Here is a 21102-nt window from a genome sequence, read left to right on the forward strand (position 1 = left end):
TTTATTCTCGCAAAGTTCTCGTAGATTTATTCTTGCAAAATAGTTTCATACTTGTTTCCGGCAACGCAAACGTCAAGTATGCGTAGAGTTGTATCGGTGGTCGATAGAACTTGAGGGAATATTTGTTCTACCTTTAGCTCCTCGTTCGGTTCGACACTTTTATTTATCGAAGAAGGCTACAAACGATCCCCTACATTTGTGGATTATCAAGCAACTAGCTGCAGAATAATTTAGGGAGACTCATTAGGTTCAAGATAATTGGGGAGAATCTCCCATGAAAATAATACAAGATGGTTTGTGAAGGCATGTGATGGTGTACCTAGCCACGGAGCACCATACCACACGGTTGGAGAAGAACCATAGAAATATCGAAGGACATGAGGAGTAAATTATTGTGGGAGGCTAGAAGCCATGCCGAAACAGAAATGTATGGAGCATTGATGCCATCAGCTACTACCTGGAAGAATCAAGTCAGCGTGGAGAAGATGAAGAGGGAGAATGACACCCGCCAGTCGGGCAAATTAATTGGGGGAGGAATTAATTAGGAGAGGATATGGCTGCTTGTCGTTGCCTTGGCCGCTAATTTTTAGAGAAATAACTAATAACGCGAGGAGAGATTTTATGGATAAGGTGAATTAAATCACACAATTTGTTTAGTGAAATTCTTTTGTTGAGGTGGCAAATGTGATGAGGTGGATGGCTCCCTGTAGATTGATGATGTGGGTAGGTTGCATGCAAGAGAAACCAGGTTGTAGGGGCTCCTATTTAGAAATCAGGTAGCTATAATTCTTTTTGTTTGTCTTGTCGCAACCATCCATGTTTTCCCATTTGGTGAAGCTTGATTCCATCCCAAAAATGTTGATTAGGGGTGTATGCAGTGAAACCAAATTGGGATAAAAAGGTTTCATGGAACACTTAAATTTTAAAAAACTTCATGAGCTACCTCCCTGCATGCAACAAAGTTGAATTAGGATTAGAAGGTTCTCTAGAAGACTAGAACATTGGAGGTTTGAAGGAACAAAGGCATATACTTAGGCATATTCCTAACCTACTCCCGTACTCCGACCACGCACCAACCGTGTTCTCGAAAAAAAAAGAAACACACCAACCATTCACGCAACCAGATGCGATCTCGCGTACCTCGCGGCTCCTCCCCCGTCCCCGCCGTCGCCGGCGCCCCGGCCGGCTCCTTCCTTCCTCGCCGCCGCACCCAGCCACTCCTCCCACTCCCCGCCCCCTCGCCGCCGCTTTCTTCTGCGTTGGAGACTTTGCAGCCCCATGCCCGAGTCCAAGTTCCAAATTTTATCCCCTCCTCCGGCACGGCGCCGGCGACCCGGCGGCTCCGGCCTTCCTCTCCGCCGCACGCCTAGCCCCTCCCCTCTTCCTTGCCTCCCCGCCCCCGCTTCGGCCGATGGCCCCTTAGCATCACCGCGGATCCAGCTTCCCCCCCTTCCCCCGGGCCGGCGCCGGCGCCAACGGCGGCCCGCCGATGGCGCCTTCTCGTCCCCAAATCCGCCGCTGCAGCCTACACGGGCCACAGGTGAGGAACAAAAATTAGGTCTTTTGTCCCATTCCAGCGGTTACCCTGACTCGTCTTTTCTCTTCTTTCAGCTGATTATCCTCAAGGCCAACGGCGTCAAGCTGGTCCAGATCTGCCAGTGCTGCTCAGGAATCTCGGGCGGGCGCACATCCTGACCTGGCGAGCAGGCGACCTGTGGTAGGATGCACACATCTGCAACAAGTATGAGTAATTCGTTTTGTTACCACTGTTTCTCATTGCGTTATCATCATGGAGGTGCTCCTCTAATACGCTTATAGGGGTTCCAGTGTTAGAAATTCAGTCATTGCACAACTAGATAGGTTCCTGTTACGCAAACAGGCTTGTAGGTAGCTGAGATACCCACAAGTGCTAAAAAATGCCTCTGCATAGAGGCTACTGCTGCCCAGCATAATTCAGTTGTTCAATTACATATTTTTCATGTGTAATCTGTATTTTTTTTTCAACAATAGCTGCTGGATTAAATGGTTGGCCCTATCCATGTTTAATCATATAGTATAATTTTGGATTATTGCTTCCGTTTTGGTGAGGCAACTCCGTCGCTGGAACTCTATGATCCGCTCAATGGGACATGCACACACTTGGTGAAGCATCCACGTAACCTCTTGGGTGATGTTGGTGTTTGGGGCTAGCACTTGAAGTGTTTTGTCTCAGCCAAGATGTCGCCGGTGGCTACACGGCTTGGCTTGTGATTTGGGTCACTATGATCCTGTAATGAATTGAACATAGTGCTGTAGTGCTAAACTGTGAAAGCCACAGAAGAGTAAATGGTTTTGTAGTATGCATGCTGTAATCTTGCTATAAAACTCGAGAAGTATTAAAAGAAATGGAGTGCAATTAAGTCTACAGTTACTGTAACCCTCGCTGTAGTTTGTGCATGTTTATGACTTCTGCCCTTTTCTGTTGCTTGAAATAACATATAGTAGATGATTCTGCAACAGGATTTGGAGCCCCGTTTCCATGTCTCTTATAGCATGAATCTGAAACAGGAGAAGATGACGTGAGTTCATAAACATTATTTATTTTTAAGCAGCGTAATTGCCTTTCTGCCTACCTGTTTATTTAAAGCTGATAAAATTGCCTTATGGACAGGAAATCGACGAAGCTGTAGATATTTGGAACTTGTGGAAATGTAGCTCTGGGTTGGATGTCCTTTCTAATGTTTTTGGGGCCGACATTCTTTCTACCTTTTGATTCAGGTAACTTACTCCTGGTCCCACGGACTCCAGAGCTTCTAAACATTGATCTTAGTTCAGGTTGCAATGATTCGTTGACGCGAAACCTTCAGTTATTAATCAGTAGCAAGTAATAAAGCACTCTTAAGTAACATGTTTCTGGGTATGCTTGGTTCAATGCTATGATTGACACTATTTTCTTGCTGATAGTCAGTGCCCCAGTGACACAGAACCTAAAAGCTATAATTTTAGCTGCGTTGGTAATCAAATGTGTAAAAACGCATTGTGAGACTAGTTATTACTATAGCTAGTAGGTCTCTAGTAAGTAGTAACTGGATGTTTTCATTAGGAGTTGGACCTTCATTAGGGTTTGTTTAGGTAGGGAGGGCTAAGACCCAATCCGATCAAACCGAAGCGATTGTTTCGGTAGCACTGAGTTTCCTGTCGATCTGTAGGAATTGAGCCGTATCGGTGATCACTGTGTACCACCTACCCCTAAGTCGTAGTTTAGTTGTCCATCGCCATTCTTCGACATCTGTTCTTGTGATTTATATGCTGCTCTGCTGCAGATATGTCGACACTTATCGCCCCTACACTGATCCAGGAATTTACCTTTTCTCAGAAAAATGCTGATTTGGCAAAATACAACTAATTACTTTAAAGCAATGACTAACAGAGGCAGATGTAGAATAATGGATGCTACTTCTCTCAGTAACTACCCCGTTACCTTGACTGATAACGGAGACAAGTAGAAAACTGTCTCTACTCCCTGCTGACGCTAATAGGTGGTTGTCCCTGAGGGTGCGGGAGGGGTGCGGCAGGCGAGGGCCTGCACGGGGAAGGTTAATTTGCCCTTATATTATGGGACATAGGCTGTGCATAAGTAAACCATTTGTCATGCAATCTTTCTTGCTTGAAATGTGAAGTTGTAAACCATGTACCTGGGTTGATGGGTTACATAAGTACTCCCTAGCAGAAACCTCTTATATTATGGGACACGGAGGGAGTATGACTAGTCTGCCTGTCTTCTTGTTTGTTTGCTATGATATGATGAATCGCAAGGACCCCTTCCTTGATCATACATTCAAAACTGATCATACATCCAGAACAGAAGTGCAGCTATTGATTGTGTACCTGCAACTTGTGTGAACCTGTAGAGGAGCTTTGAGAGATTCATGCTAAACTTGTGTCTTGTGTTGTCAACAGGCTACCAACGAATTGGAAAGGCCAAGATGAAGGAGCAATCATCAAGCCACCCGCACATCAGGTGGTGGAATGCCTACCTGGTGGCTTCCCGCTCATTCCCATGAGTCGTCATGTTCAACCTGTTACTGAGTTGATCCTGCAAGCCAATGAAGATTCAGACGATGAGGTTGCTCTGGAGGCTTGTGACTCTGGTTTGTGTTCTGTTAACATGGTAAATTCAACATGTCAATTTCTATTTTTACATCCGATTGGTGCTCATTTCTAGATATCTTCACATTATATCCGTCTGACATCCTTCAAATTCCAGTATAAGGGTCTTAGTTATTTTTGGTAGTATCAACAAATAGAGTGTTAAGAACACCACAATGGTTGCTTAGCATGCATGTTGTAACCTGTAAATTATGGCTATGCTTGGTTCAATGCTATAATAATTGAATCTATTTTCTTGCTGAAGATTCAGGGCAGTGGCCTATGTATATCAGTTATCAATTTGCTTGATTTAGGCTGCTGATAGTCAGTGTCTCAGTGGACACAAATAACTCAAAAGCTATACCTTTAGCTGTGCTGGTAATCAAATGTATAGAATCGTAACTGTGAGACCAGTTATTACCGTAGCCAGCAGGTCTCTCTAGTAAGCAGTAACTGGAAGTTCTCATAGTCCATCCCATGGATTACTGCCCCAACGTGTGTTCCAAGGGCCTTGCCTGTTAGAACTGATGCTTGTTTCTACTAAGTGCTGCACTTGTTTCTGCTAAGTTTTAACAGTGAATCTGTTGGGTCACCTGAATCATATTCTGTAATTGTAATTGTGCAGCAGAATCTGGCTCAGGCAGGTGATTTCCAGAAGGAGCAGGAAGCTGCTGTATTGGTGCTATAGCAGAAGGGGCATTTTCAGGGTTCGTTGCAAAGCTCCTCCTAGCAATGGTTGCAGTATTTGTTCTTGGTATGGCGATTTCGATCCTGTAACACGAGACCCTTTTTTCACATATACTAGATGCGATTGATGCCTTGAAGAAGTCAGCTCCCCTTGGATGGTGCAGCGCAGCAAATCAAAGTTGATTCATTCATTCTTTGGAGGAATCAGCTTGTGCTAGCAATGCTTGGAGGAATCAGCTTATTGAGGTTGGTTATGCCACTGCCATTGTTTGCTCAAGCATGATTTGCTCCAACCACTAGTGCAATTGGGAGGCCATTGTTTGCTTAAGCAGGGGCATTGTGTTGTACTAGTACTACTAGTTGAATTGCATGCATGTAATGCCTAGGACTTGTGTCTTGCAGCTGGATTTGACCTGTTAGACTGCTTCAATGAACATGCATGGTTGTTGCTCCTGCTTGTCTAGATAGATGCCTGTGTTGTTTTCTTGTTACGTACCCTTGCACTTTGATGCTTGATGATCCATGTTCATTGTTAGAATGTTTGTTTTGGTCAGGAAAAGCATGCAGTAGTAGTATTTGTTTGTAGTATTTGTTTTGGGTAGTACGTATAGTATAATCTCTCTGTAGACTGTAGCCATCCAGCTGCATGACCTGACGGCACTGTGGCACTGTGGCCTGTAGCAGTAGTAGGCTTTTCAGTGTAGCAAACCCCACCCATGCCCTGCTCTCTTTTCAGTCTAGAGGGTGAGTAGACTAGACTAGTCGATGGGTCAAAAGCGAGCGGCGCTCCGATGCCCGTGCGCGTTAGTTACTGCTACTATCCGTATTTATTTACCCCCCACACACTATTTTTACTACTCCTTGGGTGAAGCCTGTCACGTTATTTACTGTACTGTACTACTAGTAGGAGTACTTGGGTGAAGTCTTTACTGTTATTTGTTTATTTATTATTTACCCCCTCGTTTTTCACCCGCAGACCACGAGGCACAGAAGGTGGAGAGCCCTCCCTTCTCCATTATGGGAATCTGTAGTTTTTGGTTGGTGTCATCTACTCCTGCTGTGGTTTTATTTTCAAGGTTTTGTGCATCTGTTTGTTTGTGGTACAGCCTTCATTTTCGTTTTTAGAATGGCAACAAGCCATCAACTACTTATGCTGCTGTGTTTGCAGTTATATGATGCATTCTGTTTGCCTGCTGCCACTTCTAAGATTAAATTTGGTTATGCGACTCATCAAATGATTGGGTTAATATAGATGATTTTAACATCTGTTTTGTAATGTGCCTCTAGCAGTATAATCTTTTGTATGGCATGATGAAGTTCTGTGTCATTGTGTTCAGGCTTTATTCTAACACCATTACATGCTTGCCAATGTAGGTTATTGGTCCTTTAGGCCACGATTGGTTGTACTGGCAGGGCAGAAATACCAATGTCTCCAGGGAGCTCAGCAAGGCTGAGATCAAGGAGCAGGTCATGTTCCAAAGGCTGGAGTCCTCCCCGAGAGTTGCGCCTGAGGTACCCCTTTTCCAGATATTTCTTGTGATGATGACTGTAGTATTTTGTACTGCTAATTTTTTTTGATGTAATTTTTCAATGCAGGAGCTGTTGATTTATGCTGTTTCAGAGATACTTGCCCTTCAGCCTGATCACATTCTGGGCATGCTGAACACAATTGTTATCATATACAACAGAATGGCGGATATGAGACGCGAGTATGTATTTGTGTACTCCAGTGTTTAAATGTTGTTTTGAGAAGTGAACTAGAGAGCTATAACTATAATAACAATTGAATACTGACATTTTTTATTGCATGCAATCACATGAATTAACTTCATTAATGTATAAACGTTTCTGTTGCAGATACCTGTTTAAGAGGCTTGATGGTGTCAATGGAAAACAAATGGCTGTGATGCAGAAAAAGCTCCAAGAAGACAAAGAGGATGTGGAAAGCCGGATTGAAGATGTTAGAAGCGCCGGCGGCTTCTGCCCTCCATTACCTTCTGTTTTTGCTGAGCTTCCGAAGCTCATATAACCAGGTATGGTCATGTCACTCCACTTACTTTAATCTGGTTTACAGACTTGCTTTACAAACTCCCAGTTTTCACCTCATGAAACTTTCTATACTTGTGCTGGTAATGCCGAGCTTAGCACGGCTAAGTTTATTTTTAAGAATGTAATTAAGTTTGTAATTTTCCTGTTTCTTAACCAAGCTTTGATTTTATATTTTCTGGGAGTTTCATGTTTACTATGTAATGTTATGCCGAGCTTAACATTATGTTTGGTATATACATATGTTATATATATGTTGGAAAATCACTTCTATAGACATGTTTATTAATGAGGCATTGTGATGATGACAGGTACTTGGTAATCCTTAGAAACAGTTTTTGACCCAAGAGCTACTTGCCGAGGACGGAAGGATGCTGCGCTTAGCCGAAGCGGCGAAAGTCCATGTCTGGTGGCGATAAGCTACTAATCTGTTGTCTGTATAGTTCTGTTCCTGCAATGGGAGAAAGACCACATGATGTGCAAAGTTACTTACTGTTGAGTTCCTGCCATGGTATAGGAGATAAACAGCTGCTCTTTAGTTGAGTTCCTGCGACGGTATAGGAGAGTATATGTTCTGCGAATATATGTGCTGATTGTGGTAAACTGCTGCTCTTTAAGAGAATATATGTTCTGTGAATTCTATTGAAGTATAGATAGGCAAATGAGTGATTCTATTGTTTTTGTATATCGGCTGTGTTCAACTGTTGGTTTTCAAGATAAATTTGATCTGGTGATTTGCTGATGTGTTTAATGTGTGTGGGCTACTAATGTACAGCTCTGCATTTGAGTTTCGTTCTACTAACATATAGTAGACCAAGTTGCGACAGTTGTGTTAAGCATCGTAGGCTTTGTGGTTTGTTGTTATTTCCATTTCTTTTCTGGCTGTGGTTTGTGGTGGGAAGACTATACTTCATCTGGAATTACTTGTGTTGAGAAGTATCAAAAGTGCTGGGGTTTGGGTTTATGTCATGCTTGGCTCACGGTTCTTGTTCTTACGCCGGGTCTGCGACCTTACAAGGATACACAAGCTGGTGAAGGTTTCAGAGAATCAGCAAGCTGGATTCAAGTTAGTTTTTTTATTTTGAGAATTGGATTCAAGTTAGCTTTGAGCAGGCCTCGGTCGAGGAAATGCTTTGGCTGTGCCAGGAGATAGTCGGCTCAGGGGCGTTTGGGTGGAGCCAAAGGAGTATTTTCTGGACAGAGGGAGTACAAGTTTCGTGCTTAAATGATCTGTTTGGGCCCATTTTCCAGCCAATTTGGTCTAAATCAGAGATTTCTTTTACGGATACGGTACGTTAGAGATGCTTTTGCAGCGATGATGGTTACAACAAATAATAGCTACAGTATTTTTTGACGCTAGCTATATAAAACTAACTCCATTTATTTTTTTGTCTACTTATTAAGTCAACCTTTGTAAATTGACCAACTTCATAAAAAATATCGTCTTTCACAACATGAAATCAATATCATTAGATGCGCGAAATTAATTTTGATAACCTTAGTATTGTAGATAATGATATAAATTTGATAACTTTGCATAGTTTGTCTGAAATAAAAAAACCTTACATGCGAAACAAAAGAAATTGTTCTCCATTCCATTGTAGGGGCGATTCGTTACAGCCGTTGGATCACAGATGTGCGATCTACATACCATTCCATTGGTCTCCCATCTCCTAACCTCCAAATCCTTCCACAGTGGCCGCCGCCGGCCAGGACGAGCTCAAGAACCTCTCCACCCACGAGGAGCTCGTCTCCCTCTTCCTAGCGTGCCTGTCGCACTTGGCCTTCCGCGCCGCACACACCTCCGATGTCTCATGTGCGCGTACGGTGTTCAACGAAATGCCCGACAAGGCCAGCGTGCAGTCAAGGCAGCTGACTATGCCAATGCCATGCTCGACAAGTTGCTCAAGGAAACGGCTCAAGCCCACCGTCACCACATACAGCCTCCGGGGTTGCGAGGCTGCTGGATTGCTGGATGCTTCTGTAAGGAGGCTCTTTTCTGGAGTATTCAAAAACAGAGGTGCCGAGGCCCAACTTGCCCAACTTTTGGACCTTCTTCTTGCTGCTCGAAACGCGTGCTTGGTCGGTCGTGCATTGGAAGTGTGCAAGGAGTGCTCTGAGAACAAGTGAGCGCCACCATTTCAGGCCGTCAAAGGTTTCATTCAAGGACTGTTCAAGAGCAGGAAGGTGTTCAGTGGTTCAGCTCATCTGCAGATCCAGCACTGCATCAACACGACAAAGGTAGCGGCGTGCATTGGAAGCAGAAAACTGTCGTCGATGATCGATGGCATTCAGCACGGCGGGAGCATCTAGATGACGAGAAGGGCAACAACAGCGGTGGCGTGCAGATGCAGCCGGCGCGGCCTGGCGGCGGTTGGCAATCAAAGCCTCGCCATGGAGGTGAGTCATCAAGAGAAATACTATTTCTGTCAAGGAAATACTAAACTGGGAATGGATTCTTTGGTGTGCTGAGATGAAGGATCAGCACACGTCAAGATGATGCCAGCGTTTACAGATTTTGATCTAACCGGAGCAGCCTGTATGTTACGCAGGGCCAACTCCTGGGAACAAATACTAGAATGAGGAACACACGTGACATATGTGTGTTTAGGAATCGCATAAAAGATGCTCGGTTCATAGAATTTGTTTGTCTTTCCTTCTATGCTGTGGTGCTCTGGCGGCCTCATAAAAATGCAAAGTAGTTACATAAGTATTGATGGAACCACCTACTGCGGTTTGATTTAGCTGCTCAGATTAGGTGCATATACTTTGAAATGGTACTTCGTTTTCCTGTTAAGCTTATTCGGGCATCAAATCTATTTATCATGATATTTCCCGTTTTAGCAGTGAAATCCAAAGAGAAACAAATCATGTACCAGCGGCTTTGCAAAATTTGCAGGAAGGCTGTCCAATTCTTGCTTAAGTGGCTGTTTACTCAATCTACAGCTGCATCGTCTGAAATTTTGAGGTTTGGTCTCTCTTTTTAAATGGAAATAGCATATCATAGCTACTACAGATAGACATATTCAGATGGAATTATCACAGACAATACAAGATATACAATACTTTCAGGAGTACTGTTTCAACTCTTTTCTGTACGAGATAGATAAAGTAGACCATCAAGGAACATTTTTCTTGTACTAAATTACTTTACAATGTTTTGTAATATCAAATCTGGTGGTCTTATCCATGGTGTCAGTGCATACTAAGACTGTACACAAATTCTGCAATAGCAATCTGCACAGTTTGACGTTTCGTGCATAATCTGATGGCATGTTAAATGACGACTAAAATTTGCATCTCTAAGTAAATCTTATTACATTGATCCAATAATCTGCATGAAGAATTTTGTTAGTGTGTCGGTAGTACAGTTTTGTGATTCAGTTTGATCTGATAATTAAACAAAGCCTATTTCGGTATTAGAAACTTCTAAAAATAGGTGTAATTTTGGTTGTGCAGATTCAGAAACTTTAGAACGGTGTCTCTGTTCATGTGGATGTTAGAAAGGTTCCATAGCCCAAATTACTTCAAAAGAACTTCCTATAGAAGCATATAGGCAGATAAATAATTGAACATATGCCAATTCCATGTAATAAAAGCTGAATAGCAGATTGACAATGAAATTTATCTTTGTTTAGTTAGTGTATATATTGTACATCTCGAAGAATGATATCACATAAATCCAAGCTAGAGTTACTGGAAATATCATTTCATCAGTTCATCAGTTCCTGGGCGATGCTTCCAGTTTTCTGTCTGTATATCCAATGGACTTGCTGATAAAATGGACTTAATGCTTAGGTGAATGGATCATCACAGTCGGGGCTTAATTTTCTTCACTTCATCTACTTTGTAATATTTCTGTATTTGGTGTACGAAAAATGGAGATTGGAGCAATATATCCAACTACTTAACTTCAAATTGTTAAACATGAAAACATATCGAAATTGATTATCATTTTGTTCGAGAAAGAGTTGCAAGCAAAGAATTGGAAATTCGTTTTGTTCACTCCAAAGATCAAGTTGCAGATGGGTTCACAAAGGCTTTGCCTACAAGACAGTTTGAAGAATTCAAGCGTAATCTTAACTTAGTTAAGTTATGATTAAGGGAAGGTGTTAAACATGAAAACTCTGTCATGTATGGCTGTCACGTATGGCTGGCTTGTGCGCCTTGTGTGGCTGCCTTGTGCGCCAAGGGTGGTTATAGGAGTAGGATCTTTATCTTGTTATTATCTCTTATCCCTCCTGTAAACCTCCTGTAATATCTCTACAGTTGTAACCTATGAGAGATGGGTCTCTCCCCAATCAATATAAACCCACGCGGCCCTCTGTACGAGGGTAGAGACGCTTACACAAAACTAACATGGTAATCAGAGCCTCCCTCTTCCTCATCTAGCGATCACCACCTCCATCCCATCGCCAGCATACACCTTTTTTTTCGCCCCCTCCCATCCTTCCCATCTCCGGCGCCATGTCCACCTCCTCCAGCCAACTCATCTCCTCCGGCCTGAACAACACCATCTCCGAGCCTCTCACCCGTACCAATTACATTCTCTGGCGAGCCCAAGCTCGCTCCCAAATCATGGGAGCCGGGCTATATGGGTATCTTGACCAAACCCTACCCGAGCCACCTAGAACCATCACCACCAAAAACTCAGACGGGAAAGATCAGATCGGTCCGAACCCCGCTCATACCCCATGGCTCATCCAAGATCAACAAATCGTAGCCCACTTGCTCCGCAACCTTTCCAAAGAGGTCCTGGTGCAAGTTGCTTCTCTCGAGACTTCTCATGCCATCTGGTCTACCCTAGCCAACATGTTCTCCGCTCAATCCAAGTCTCGCGTCAACAACTGCCGTATTGCTCTCTCCAACGCCCAGAAGGGTTCCCTCAGCGCCGCCGCCTACTTTGGGCAGATGCGGGCGCTGTCTGACGAAATCGCGGCCGCCGGCAAACCCATCGGCGAAGATGAGCTCATCTCCTTCATCATCGCCGGCCTCGACATGGAATATCAGCCCATCATCTCCGCCCTTGACGTCCGTGTTGATCCTGTCTCCACCGATGAACTCTTTGGCATGATCTCCAACTTTGATCAACGCGTCGAGCTGTTCCAAGGAACTGGTCCCGGCGCTTTCAAGTCCTCTGCTAATGCTGCCTATCGTGGTCACGGGCCTCCCAAACCCTCTCAGAACCCTCCCAAGGGTGGTGGTGGTGGGGGCTATCGTGGCGGTTCCGACGGCAGCAGCGGCGGCCAACTCCAGCACGGTGGCGGCGGTGGCGGTGCTCCCTATCTGCATGCTGGTGGCGGTGGTGGTGGCCACTTCCAGCATGGCGGTGGTGGTGGCGGCGGCCACTACAATCAGCGCGGCAACAACAACTACCAGCGCCGCAACAACAACAACAATCGTCGTCCCTTCCAAGGTTATGATGAATATCTTAACAAGTGTCAAATTTGTAAGAAAAATAACCATATTGCGAAGGATTGCGACTATCGTTATGCCGAGAGCAACACCCAACGCAAGAAGGTTGCAGCTGCTGTGGACGCCTCCTATGGTGTGGACACAAACTGGTACGCTGACTCCGGCGCCTCCAACCACATCACTCACGAGCTGGACAAGCTGACCATGCATGACAAGTACCCCGGGCAAGATCAGGTCCATAATGCCAATGGAGAAGGTATGGAGATAGCTCATGTTGGTCATTCAATTATTGCAACCCCTCATCGTGACATTCACCTTAAAAACATCTTGCATGTTCCTCAAACTGCCAAAAATCTTCTTTCAGTTCATCGTATTGCTCTTGACAACAATGTTTTTCTTGAATTTCATTCCTATTTCTTTTTGATCAAGGATCAGGTCACACGGAGAATTCTCTATCGCGGTAGATGTGTGCGTGGGCTCTACCCTCTTTTTCCCGAGTTCAGAAGCTTCAATAAACAAGTCTTTGGTGTCATCAAAATCTCCCCGGACAGGTGGCATGCTAGACTAGGACATCCATCTTTTTTTGTCGTACAACAAGTGCTTAGAAATAATAAGCTCCCATGTGTTGGTGAGCATAGCATCGAAACTGTCTGTGATTCTTGTCAAAAGGCCAAGTCTCATCAATTGCCATATCATATTTCTACTAGTATTTCTACCAAGCCGCTCCAACTTATTTTTTCTGATGTATGGGGTCCTGCCCCCTCCTCGGTTGGTAGACATGCGTACTACGTTAGCTTCATTGATGATTTCAGTAAATTCACTTGGACTTACCTTCTTAAACGTCGTTCCGATGTTTTCCATGTATTTAAGAATTTTCAAGCACTTGTTGAACGCAAGTTTGATCGCAAAATAATTGCCGTCCAGTCCGACTGGGGTGGTGAGTACGAGAAATTAAACTCATTTTTCCAAACACTTGGCATTTCCCATCATGTTTCTTGCCCTCACGCGCACCAAAAGAATGGCTCTGCTGAACGCAAGCATAGGCATATTGTGGACGTAGGCCTCGCTCTTCTTGCAGGTGCATCTATGCCCTTAAAGTTTTGGGACGAAGCGTTCCTCACCACTGTCCACCTTATTAATATGCTCCCTAGCCGTGTCATCAATAATGAAACTCCTATGCAACGACTTCTCCAAGTTCGTCCCGATTACAAGTCTCTTCGTGTTTTTGGGTGTGCATGTTGGCCCAATCTTCGTCCCTACAATAATCGCAAACTCATGTTTCGTTCCACCCAATGTGTATTTCTTGGCTATAGTGCCCAGCACAAAGGAGTCAAGTGTCTTGACGTACCCACGGGGCGTGTCTACATCTCCAGGGATGTCGTTTTTGACGAGACGGTTTTTCCCTTCGCCGCACTTCATCCAAATGCCGGTGCCCTCCTTCGCAAAGAAATCCTCCTTCTTCCTTCTCATTTGACCTCTTTGCATCATGGGGACGATAATTGTGATCACATGACTAACCCTCCTAACCTTGAACTTGAGTCTTCTGGTACTGCAGGTTCGGATGCTGGAGCAACAGAAAAAATCTGGTGCAAAATTGTGAAGCAAACAGGCCAAATGAGCAATATTTCATGTGTCCCCCGTGGTGCAACAACCCTGCAGCCGAATCCCCCTCGGGATCAACCCCGACAAGATCTGCATCGGGATCTCCCGAGCCGCGTCAGGATCCGGGCGGCAGCGCCTCCTCCAACTCCGCGCCTGCGGGCCCCCCGCCCACGACACGCGCGCCTCGCCAACCTAGGGATGACACGCGACGGGCCGCGGGCCCGCTCTCCCCCACGTGCGCGTCGGCTTCCGCAGGTCACCCGACCGAGCGGTTCGGTGTGGAGCCGCGCGTCTACACCAGGCGCTTCCACCAACCAGCTGCGGGCACGGGAACCGATCCTGATCTGGCGGCGGCCCCGCCTGGATCTTCTGCGCCATCTTCGCCCATGTCTTCACCAGCGCCTGCCACAGAAGATCTGGCAAGGGAATCTGCTTCGGATCTGCTGCAGCAGACCACAGGATCTTCTGCGCCAGCGGAAACTGCACTTGTTCCTGATGCACCACGCACACGTCTCCGATCAGGGGTAATTCAACATACAAATTACAAAGTTAAGTTTGGTTTGACATGTTCCACAAGTGAACCTCGTACGTTCCACGAAGCATGCAAGGATTCACGTTGGAAAAAGGCAATGGAAGAAGAACTTCAAGCATTGCAGAAAAACAAAACATGGCATCTAGTTCCTGCACACCGAGGTAAAAACTTAATTGATTGCAAATGGGTATGCAGGATAAAGAAGAAATCAGATGGCACCATAGATCGTTATAAAGCTAGGCTTGTTGCCAAAGGATTCAAACAGAGGTACGGTATTGATTATGAGGGTACGTTTAGTCCTGTCGTTAAAGCTGCAACTATCCGTCTTGTTTTGTCCATCGCTGTGTCCAGAGGATGGAGCCTCAGCCAGCTAGATGTACAGAACGCGTTCCTTCATGGTGTTCTGGAAGAGGAAGTGTACATGCGTCAACCTCCTGGCTTTGAAGACAAGAACAAACCCTCATATGTGTGCAAACTTGACAGGTCTCTTTATGGATTGAAACAAGCCCCTCGAGCTTGGTATTCACGGCTAAGTGCAAAGCTTCAGTCACTTGGTTTTGTGCCCTCAAAGTCTGACACATCTCTGTTTATCTACAATAAGTCACATATCTCCATATTTGTGCTTATTTACGTTGATGATATTATTGTTACAAGTTCATCCAGTGCAGCAGTAACAGCCCTGTTAAAAGACTTGAATGCTGACTTTGCTCTCAAGGATTTGGGAGATTTGCATTTCTTTCTTGGCATTGAGGTCAAGAGAAACAGGGAAGGTGGCCTTCATCTCTCTCAGGAGAAGTATGCAGCAGATCTCCTAAGCAAGGTTGGCATGCAAGGGTGCAAATCCTCACCTACACCGCTGTCAAGTACAGAAAAGTTATCTCTTGAAGAAGGTGAACCCTTGAGTCCAGATGACAGTACAAGGTATAGAAGTATGGTAGGAGCTCTTCAGTATCTAACCCTTACAAGGCCTGATATTTCCTTTGCTGTAAACAAAGTTTGTCAATTCCTTCATGCACCTACCACTGCACATTGGACTGCTGCAAAACGCATATTAAGATATGTTAAGGATACTTTGAGTATTGGTCTGACATTCAGCAAGTCACCATCCACTCTTGTTAGTGCCTTCTCTGATTCTGACTGGGCAGGGTGCCTAGATGACAGACGCTCAACAGGTGGTTTTGCTGTTTTCTTTGGACCTAACCTTATCTCATGGTGTGCAAGAAAACAGGCTACAGTCTCACGGTCAAGTACTGAGGTAGAATACAAGGCTTTAGCAAAAGCAACTTCAGAAATTATTTGGGTAAAATCCATGCTCAGAGAACTTGGAATAGGTCATGCACAACCCTCCTGTCTCTGGTGTGATAATCTTGGTGCTACATATTTATCTGCTAATCCTGTTTTCCATGCAAGAACAAAACATATCAAAATTGATTATTATTTTGTTCGAGAAAGAGTTGCAAGCAAAGAATTGGAAATTCGTTTTGTTCACTCCAAAGATCAAGTTGCAGATGGGTTCACAAAGGCTTTGCCTACAAGACAGTTTGAAGAATTCAAGCGTAATCTTAACTTAGTTAAGTTATGATTAAGGGAAGGTGTTAAACATGAAAACTCTGTCATGTATGGCTGTCACGTATGGCTGGCTTGTGCGCCTTGTGTGGCTGCCTTGTGCGCCAAGGGTGGTTATAGGAGTAGGATCTTTATCTTGTTATTATCTCTTATCCCTCCTGTAAACCTCCTGTAATATCTCTACAGTTGTAACCTATGAGAGATGGGTCTCTCCCCAATCAATATAAACCCACGCGGCCCTCTGTACGAGGGTAGAGACGCTTACACAAAACTAACACAAATCACATTTTTCTGGGAAACAACTTTGGAATGACATCCAACTACTAAAACATTTCAAATTGTGGTTCATGAGGGCTCACAAACATCTATAGTTTTTTGTTTTGCAGATCTAATGGTGCATGTGTAGACTATGGGCATTTTTTTTCCAGCAAATCTAATGGTGTCATGTGTCGGCGCCTTTGTAGTTCCATCAGTTCCTGGGCGATGCTTCAGAAAGGCAAGCCACGACTACAGAAACTGTGCTGTTTGGCCTGAACTGGCAATGTTTTTGTTCGTGTCATGATGTCCCCTTTTTTTGATTTAAAAAGAAGGGAATGCAAAGTTTGAATTACTTGATTTAATAATTCATTAAGTGAATTTGGCATAGAAATAACAGGGAACCGGCCATAGATACACCACGGAAACAGACATGCTTCTAGAAAAACAGAACAAAGTTAGATATGTGGATAGGCATCTCTGAAAAGAGATGGTACATGGTACATAAACAATAAAACAGGGGTGCAAATTAACAGAGTTGGACTAGTTGTAGAAATTCGGGCCATAGAAACTAACGAACAAAGCAAACAGACTGAATTCGGCATGAGAATTAGTGGTTCTGGGCACTAGTATCATGCTTCTCAGGGATCAAGATGGTGTGGCCTCCTTTCCGGCAGCAGCGGCTCTCATTCGTCGTCTCTCGCTCATGCGTCTTTCGCTCGCCGCCATGAGGCTCTCCCAGTGTATCCTTTCTAACTCGTTGACCTCCTCGTCATCAGCCAGGTTGTCCTCGTCAGCCTCGGCGTAGCCCTTGTCGCTCAAATCTTTGATGATCTGGGCCTGGCGTGCCTCTATCTCATCGTCAATCTCGCGGCACATGACCACTGCCTCTTGGTGCAGCCGCCGCTTCTCCTCCATCCGCTTTGGAGTGTAATGGTGGCTCATGCTGTCCAGGTACTCCATGCCGCCGAGCTCTACCCTTTTGAGCGACAGGATGAAGTTGACGTCCCCGTCCGCCATCCGAACTTTGCGTTTAGCATCACCAGCCTTGCTCTTCTTTCGGGCTATTAACTCGTCGAGGGCTGCCGCTGCTGCGGCTGCTCTACCTTCCATTAAAGATACAAACTCCTCCGCCTCCAACTCTTCTTCTTCTTCTTCTTCCTGCTCCAAGGACAGCGCCAGGGCGTCAAGATGGGTGGTTGAGTGACCTTGTGCGTCGCCTGCAGAGGCAGCCATGGTCAGCTCCTTGGAGTTCCTCTCCAGGTCGACGTGATCTGTGGTGGAATTAATTTGGGCCATCACGGGTGGATTTGTACGTCAGCTTCGCCTCGATTCGACGTGGGTTGTGGGTTTGAGGCTTGTTCTTCAGCCTGGATCTCGCCGCCTCCAGATTTAAAGAGGAGGGAGGAGAGGAACCCTGGCGCAGTCGGAATCGGAAGCAGAATCCATTGAGTTCCAGTCTTTTTTTTCTTTGAGGGAACATTGAGTTCCAGTCAGGACCAGGCTGCCAGCTTCTCGAGCTCCAAGGCCGGGCCCACGAAGTGACGCACTACCTGCGGTGCACCTATATGAGCCGGCCCAGTAGCTTGTACGTTTTTTTCCCGCAAAAAAGGTAGCTTGTACTTTTTTCTAATTTTATTTAATTATCTAATGTATTTTTAAAAAAATGTATTAAAACCAGTTCGTAAACAAATGCGGAAAATTTTCCTTTGCTTCAGTAAAATATTAGTGACAAAATATATATGAACAAAATGTTCCCTTGCTGCAACAGAAATATTTGATGTTTTAATCCTGAAAAAAACAATAGATTTTAGAAAAAGAAATCACTTCAAACATAAAACGATGGGGGAAAATTGTTCTCTTGCCGCAATAATAATGTTCATATATACGAAAATATGTTCACCTTATATGCTTAATAAAAGTTCGTCTCCTATGCTTAATAAATGTTCATGTGTTAAAAAAAGTAGATGTGTGTTGAAAAAACGTTAACATATTAGTGACAAAGGTTGAACAAAAATAAAGGAAGAAGAGGAATAGTACGAAGAGATAAAAATAAACAGTAAATAAAAAGGAAAAGGAAACATGAAAGAGGGAAGAAAAGTGGCGAAAAATCATTCCAGTAGAAAAAACCACTCCATAGGACCCATTGCGCGTGTGTGGGTACGTGTTATAGTGACCGTTCCATGCAATGAGCGTAGAATAGGAATTGCATGTGTTTTAACCCATGCAGTTGATCACACAACTTTGTGAGGCCAAATAAGGATTTACAGACGTTTTTATACTGGAGTTGGACCAACAGGATATATATAGGGAAAGTACATTCTACCACCCAGTGGTAGTTACCCCACATGTCTCGTATACTATCATGTGGTAGTATATATACTAATTTATCATTGTAAGTATGTTGATATATTATATATAAGATACTTCAAAGTGAGTTGCATTAAAAAATTATAAGTTGACCTAGGTTTTTATTATATTTGTGAAATACCTATATATTTGTATGTAAAAAGAAGCATACTTAAAAAATGATACATACTACCTAAAAAGTAGTATATACTACCTAAACATACTTCTATACTACATACTACGCGTAAATACTCTCCGATTTGGTAGATACTACATACAGCATACAAAATCAAGTGGTGGTAACTACCACCGGTGGTAGATAAAGTTTGTCCTATATATATAGGTAAAATGTGTGGGCACCTTTGATCAAGAAATGGTAAGATTTTTCTTTCCCATGCACATTAATCAGATCACTTTCCAAATTTTCTATGCATTCACTAGACCTTCACAGCAATTGATTTCTTGCCAAAAACGTCACATGCCATTTGCTTATTATCAATTGATTCATTTCCAAAAGAAGATGCATGCCATATCATCCATGTGCATACCCACGTCCCCACAAAAAATATAGCCATGCATGTGACATATTCAAGTCCCCGCGAAAACATGTATATATTTAGATATATGCCAAATTTGAGAGTACCAATATATTTTGTAAGTGCATATTCAAGTCGACCTAAAAAATGCAGTTACGAAAAAATGCATACCTCGACGTGAAATTTATGTGTATATACTCATAAATTTACATACCCCCATGTGAAGTTTATGTATACGTATTCATAAATGTACATACCCTGATGTAAAATAAGTGCACATACCCATAAGTGTACATACCCCTGTAAATGTACATAACTGTACATACCCATAAGTGTATATACCCCTGTAAACATATATACCCCGGCATGAATTTTATGTGTACATCTCTAGCGAAGATGTATTTGAAGTATAATACTCAAAGAATATGATAGCAAAATTATGCTGCTATCTTTGTGAAAATAAAAATATTCTGCCATGAATTATGATTCCTGACGTAAAATAAGTGTACATATCTATAAATGTACATACCCTCGTAAATGTACATAACTGTACATACCCATAAGTGTACATACCCCCGTAAACATATATACCCCGACGTGAATTTTGTGTGTACATCTCTAGCGAAGATGTATTTGAGGTATAATACTCAAGGAATATAATAACAAAATTATATTGCTACCTTTGTGAAAATAAAAATATTCTACCATAAATTATGATCTAATTAATAGGCCAATAACATTTGCATTGATGACTATCCATTAATTTAAATCATAAATGGTTGTCATGCATGCATGCATGCTTACCATATCCGTTAATTAATGCCATAGAAAATCACATTAACGAGTTGTCCATTAATACAAGAATCAACACCGGTGAACACGCTATGAGGCAAGGAGCCCGGGCACCTAGGTGTCCCAAACGGTATAATAATGCAAATTGGCTATTTAAATAGGGCTGAAGATATGATGAACTTAGGAACTTGAATCAACTCAACTAGGTTTGAAATGAATGTTCTATGAATTTCTAAAATTGACTAGAAATAAAAAAAAGGTATTCGACACTGTTCACGCAGGCTCAACAGGCCGACCCAGTTACTTAAAACACCCACCGAGCGGCCCTTAAGCAGATACACACACATGCGACACTAGCTCGGCCTACGAGAGGGGAGAGTGTGTCCACACAGGATCATGGTGATGCATAGCAACGAGAGGGGAGAGTGTGTCCACGTAACCTCGTAGACCGAAAGCGGAAGCGTTAGCACAACGCGGTTGATGTAGTCGTACGTCTTCACGATCCGACCGATCCAAGCATCGAACGTACGGCACCTCCGAGTTCTGCACACGTTCAGCTCGATGACGTCCCGCGAACTGCAATCCAACAGAGCTTCATGGGAGAGTTCCGTCAGCACGACGGTGTGGTGACGGTGATGATGTTGCTACCGACGCAGGGCTTCGCCTAAGCACTGCTACGATATGACCGAGGTGGAATATGGTGGAGGGGGGCACCGCACACGGCTGGGAGAGATCAACAGATCCACTTGTGTGTCTAGAGGTGCCCCTGCCCCCGTATATAAAGGAGCAAGGGGAGGAGGCGGCCGGCCAGGAGGAGGGCGCGCCAGGGAGGAGTCCTACCCCCATCGGGAGTAGGACTCCCTCTTTTCCTAGTTGGAGTAGGAGGGGGAAAGGAAGGGAAGGAGAGAGGGGGAAGGAAAGGGAGCGCCGCCCTCCCCCCCTTGTCCAATTCGGACTAGAGGGGAAGGGGGCGCGCGACCAGCCCTAGCCGCCCCTCCTCATCTCCACTAAGGCCCAATAGGCCCATTACTTCCCCTGGGGGGGGGGGGTCCGGTAACCCCCGGTACTCCGGTAAAATCCTGATTTCACCCGGAACACTTCCGATATCCAAATATAGACTTCCAATATATCAATCTTTATGTCTCGACCATTTCGAGACTCCTCGTTATGTACGTGATCATATCCGGGACTCCG

At 44.2% G+C, this 21102-nt stretch overlaps 2 protein-coding genes and 1 pseudogene across 5 annotated transcripts; 2 read left to right on the plus strand and 1 right to left on the minus strand.

The window, feature by feature from the left end:
• Nucleotides 1-1051: 1051 nt before the first annotated feature.
• LOC125515651 (uncharacterized) lies at nucleotides 1052-7633 on the plus strand. 4 transcript variants are annotated; one of them, XM_087529307.1, is made up of 11 exons: nucleotides 1052-1540; nucleotides 1612-1741; nucleotides 2500-2558; nucleotides 2651-2757; nucleotides 3940-4150; nucleotides 4754-5061; nucleotides 5792-5891; nucleotides 6190-6327; nucleotides 6412-6524; nucleotides 6673-6848; nucleotides 7173-7633. In XM_087529307.1, exons 8-10 carry the CDS (start codon nucleotides 6286-6288, stop codon nucleotides 6842-6844), a joined length of 327 nt encoding a protein of 108 aa, XP_087385433.1. In that variant the 5' UTR covers nucleotides 1052-1540; nucleotides 1612-1741; nucleotides 2500-2558; nucleotides 2651-2757; nucleotides 3940-4150; nucleotides 4754-5061; nucleotides 5792-5891; nucleotides 6190-6285; the 3' UTR covers nucleotides 6845-6848; nucleotides 7173-7633. The 4 variants fall into 4 exon arrangements, with proteins under 4 accessions (XP_087385433.1, XP_087385435.1, XP_087385432.1 ...); XM_087529309.1 differs by having other exon boundaries at nucleotides 5792-5808; XM_087529306.1 differs by having other exon boundaries at nucleotides 1053-1540; nucleotides 5792-5852.
• A 4178-nt stretch (nucleotides 7634-11811) lies between these two features.
• On the plus strand, nucleotides 11812-11950 carry LOC125517760 (small nucleolar RNA Z247; annotated as a pseudogene).
• Nucleotides 11951-16879: 4929 nt separating this feature from the next.
• LOC147967164 (uncharacterized) lies at nucleotides 16880-17530 on the minus strand. The gene is made up of 2 exons (XM_087528063.1): nucleotides 17440-17530; nucleotides 16880-17337 (listed from the first exon to the last, which is right to left on the minus strand). Exons 1-2 carry the CDS (start codon nucleotides 17528-17530, stop codon nucleotides 16880-16882), a joined length of 549 nt encoding a protein of 182 aa, XP_087384189.1.
• Nucleotides 17531-21102: the final 3572 nt, after the last annotated feature.

The sequence above is a fragment of the Triticum urartu genome, chromosome 6A (genome assembly GCF_056163025.1).
Source record: "Triticum urartu cultivar PI428250 chromosome 6A, HENAU_Tu73, whole genome shotgun sequence".
Lineage (NCBI taxonomy): Eukaryota > Viridiplantae > Streptophyta > Magnoliopsida > Poales > Poaceae > Triticum > Triticum urartu.

Excerpts from the sequence above, each read along its gene's own strand:
- LOC125515651 (XM_087529307.1), top strand. The coding sequence starts at position 6,286 with ATGTTCCAAAGGCTGGAGTCCTCCCCGAGAGTTGCGCCTGAG. Across the intron at positions 6,328-6,411 it reads CCCCGAGAGTTGCGCCTGAG|GAGCTGTTGATTTATGCTGT; the intron begins GTACCCCTTTTC and ends TTTTCAATGCAG. Across the intron at positions 6,525-6,672 it reads ATGGCGGATATGAGACGCGA|ATACCTGTTTAAGAGGCTTG; the intron begins GTATGTATTTGT and ends TTTCTGTTGCAG.
- LOC147967164 (XM_087528063.1), bottom strand. The coding sequence starts at position 17,530 with ATGGCCCAAATTAATTCCACCACAGATCACGTCGACCTGGAGAGGAAC. Across the intron at positions 17,338-17,439 it reads CTCTGCAGGCGACGCACAAG|GTAGAGCAGCCGCAGCAGCG; the intron begins GTCACTCAACCA and ends CTTTAATGGAAG.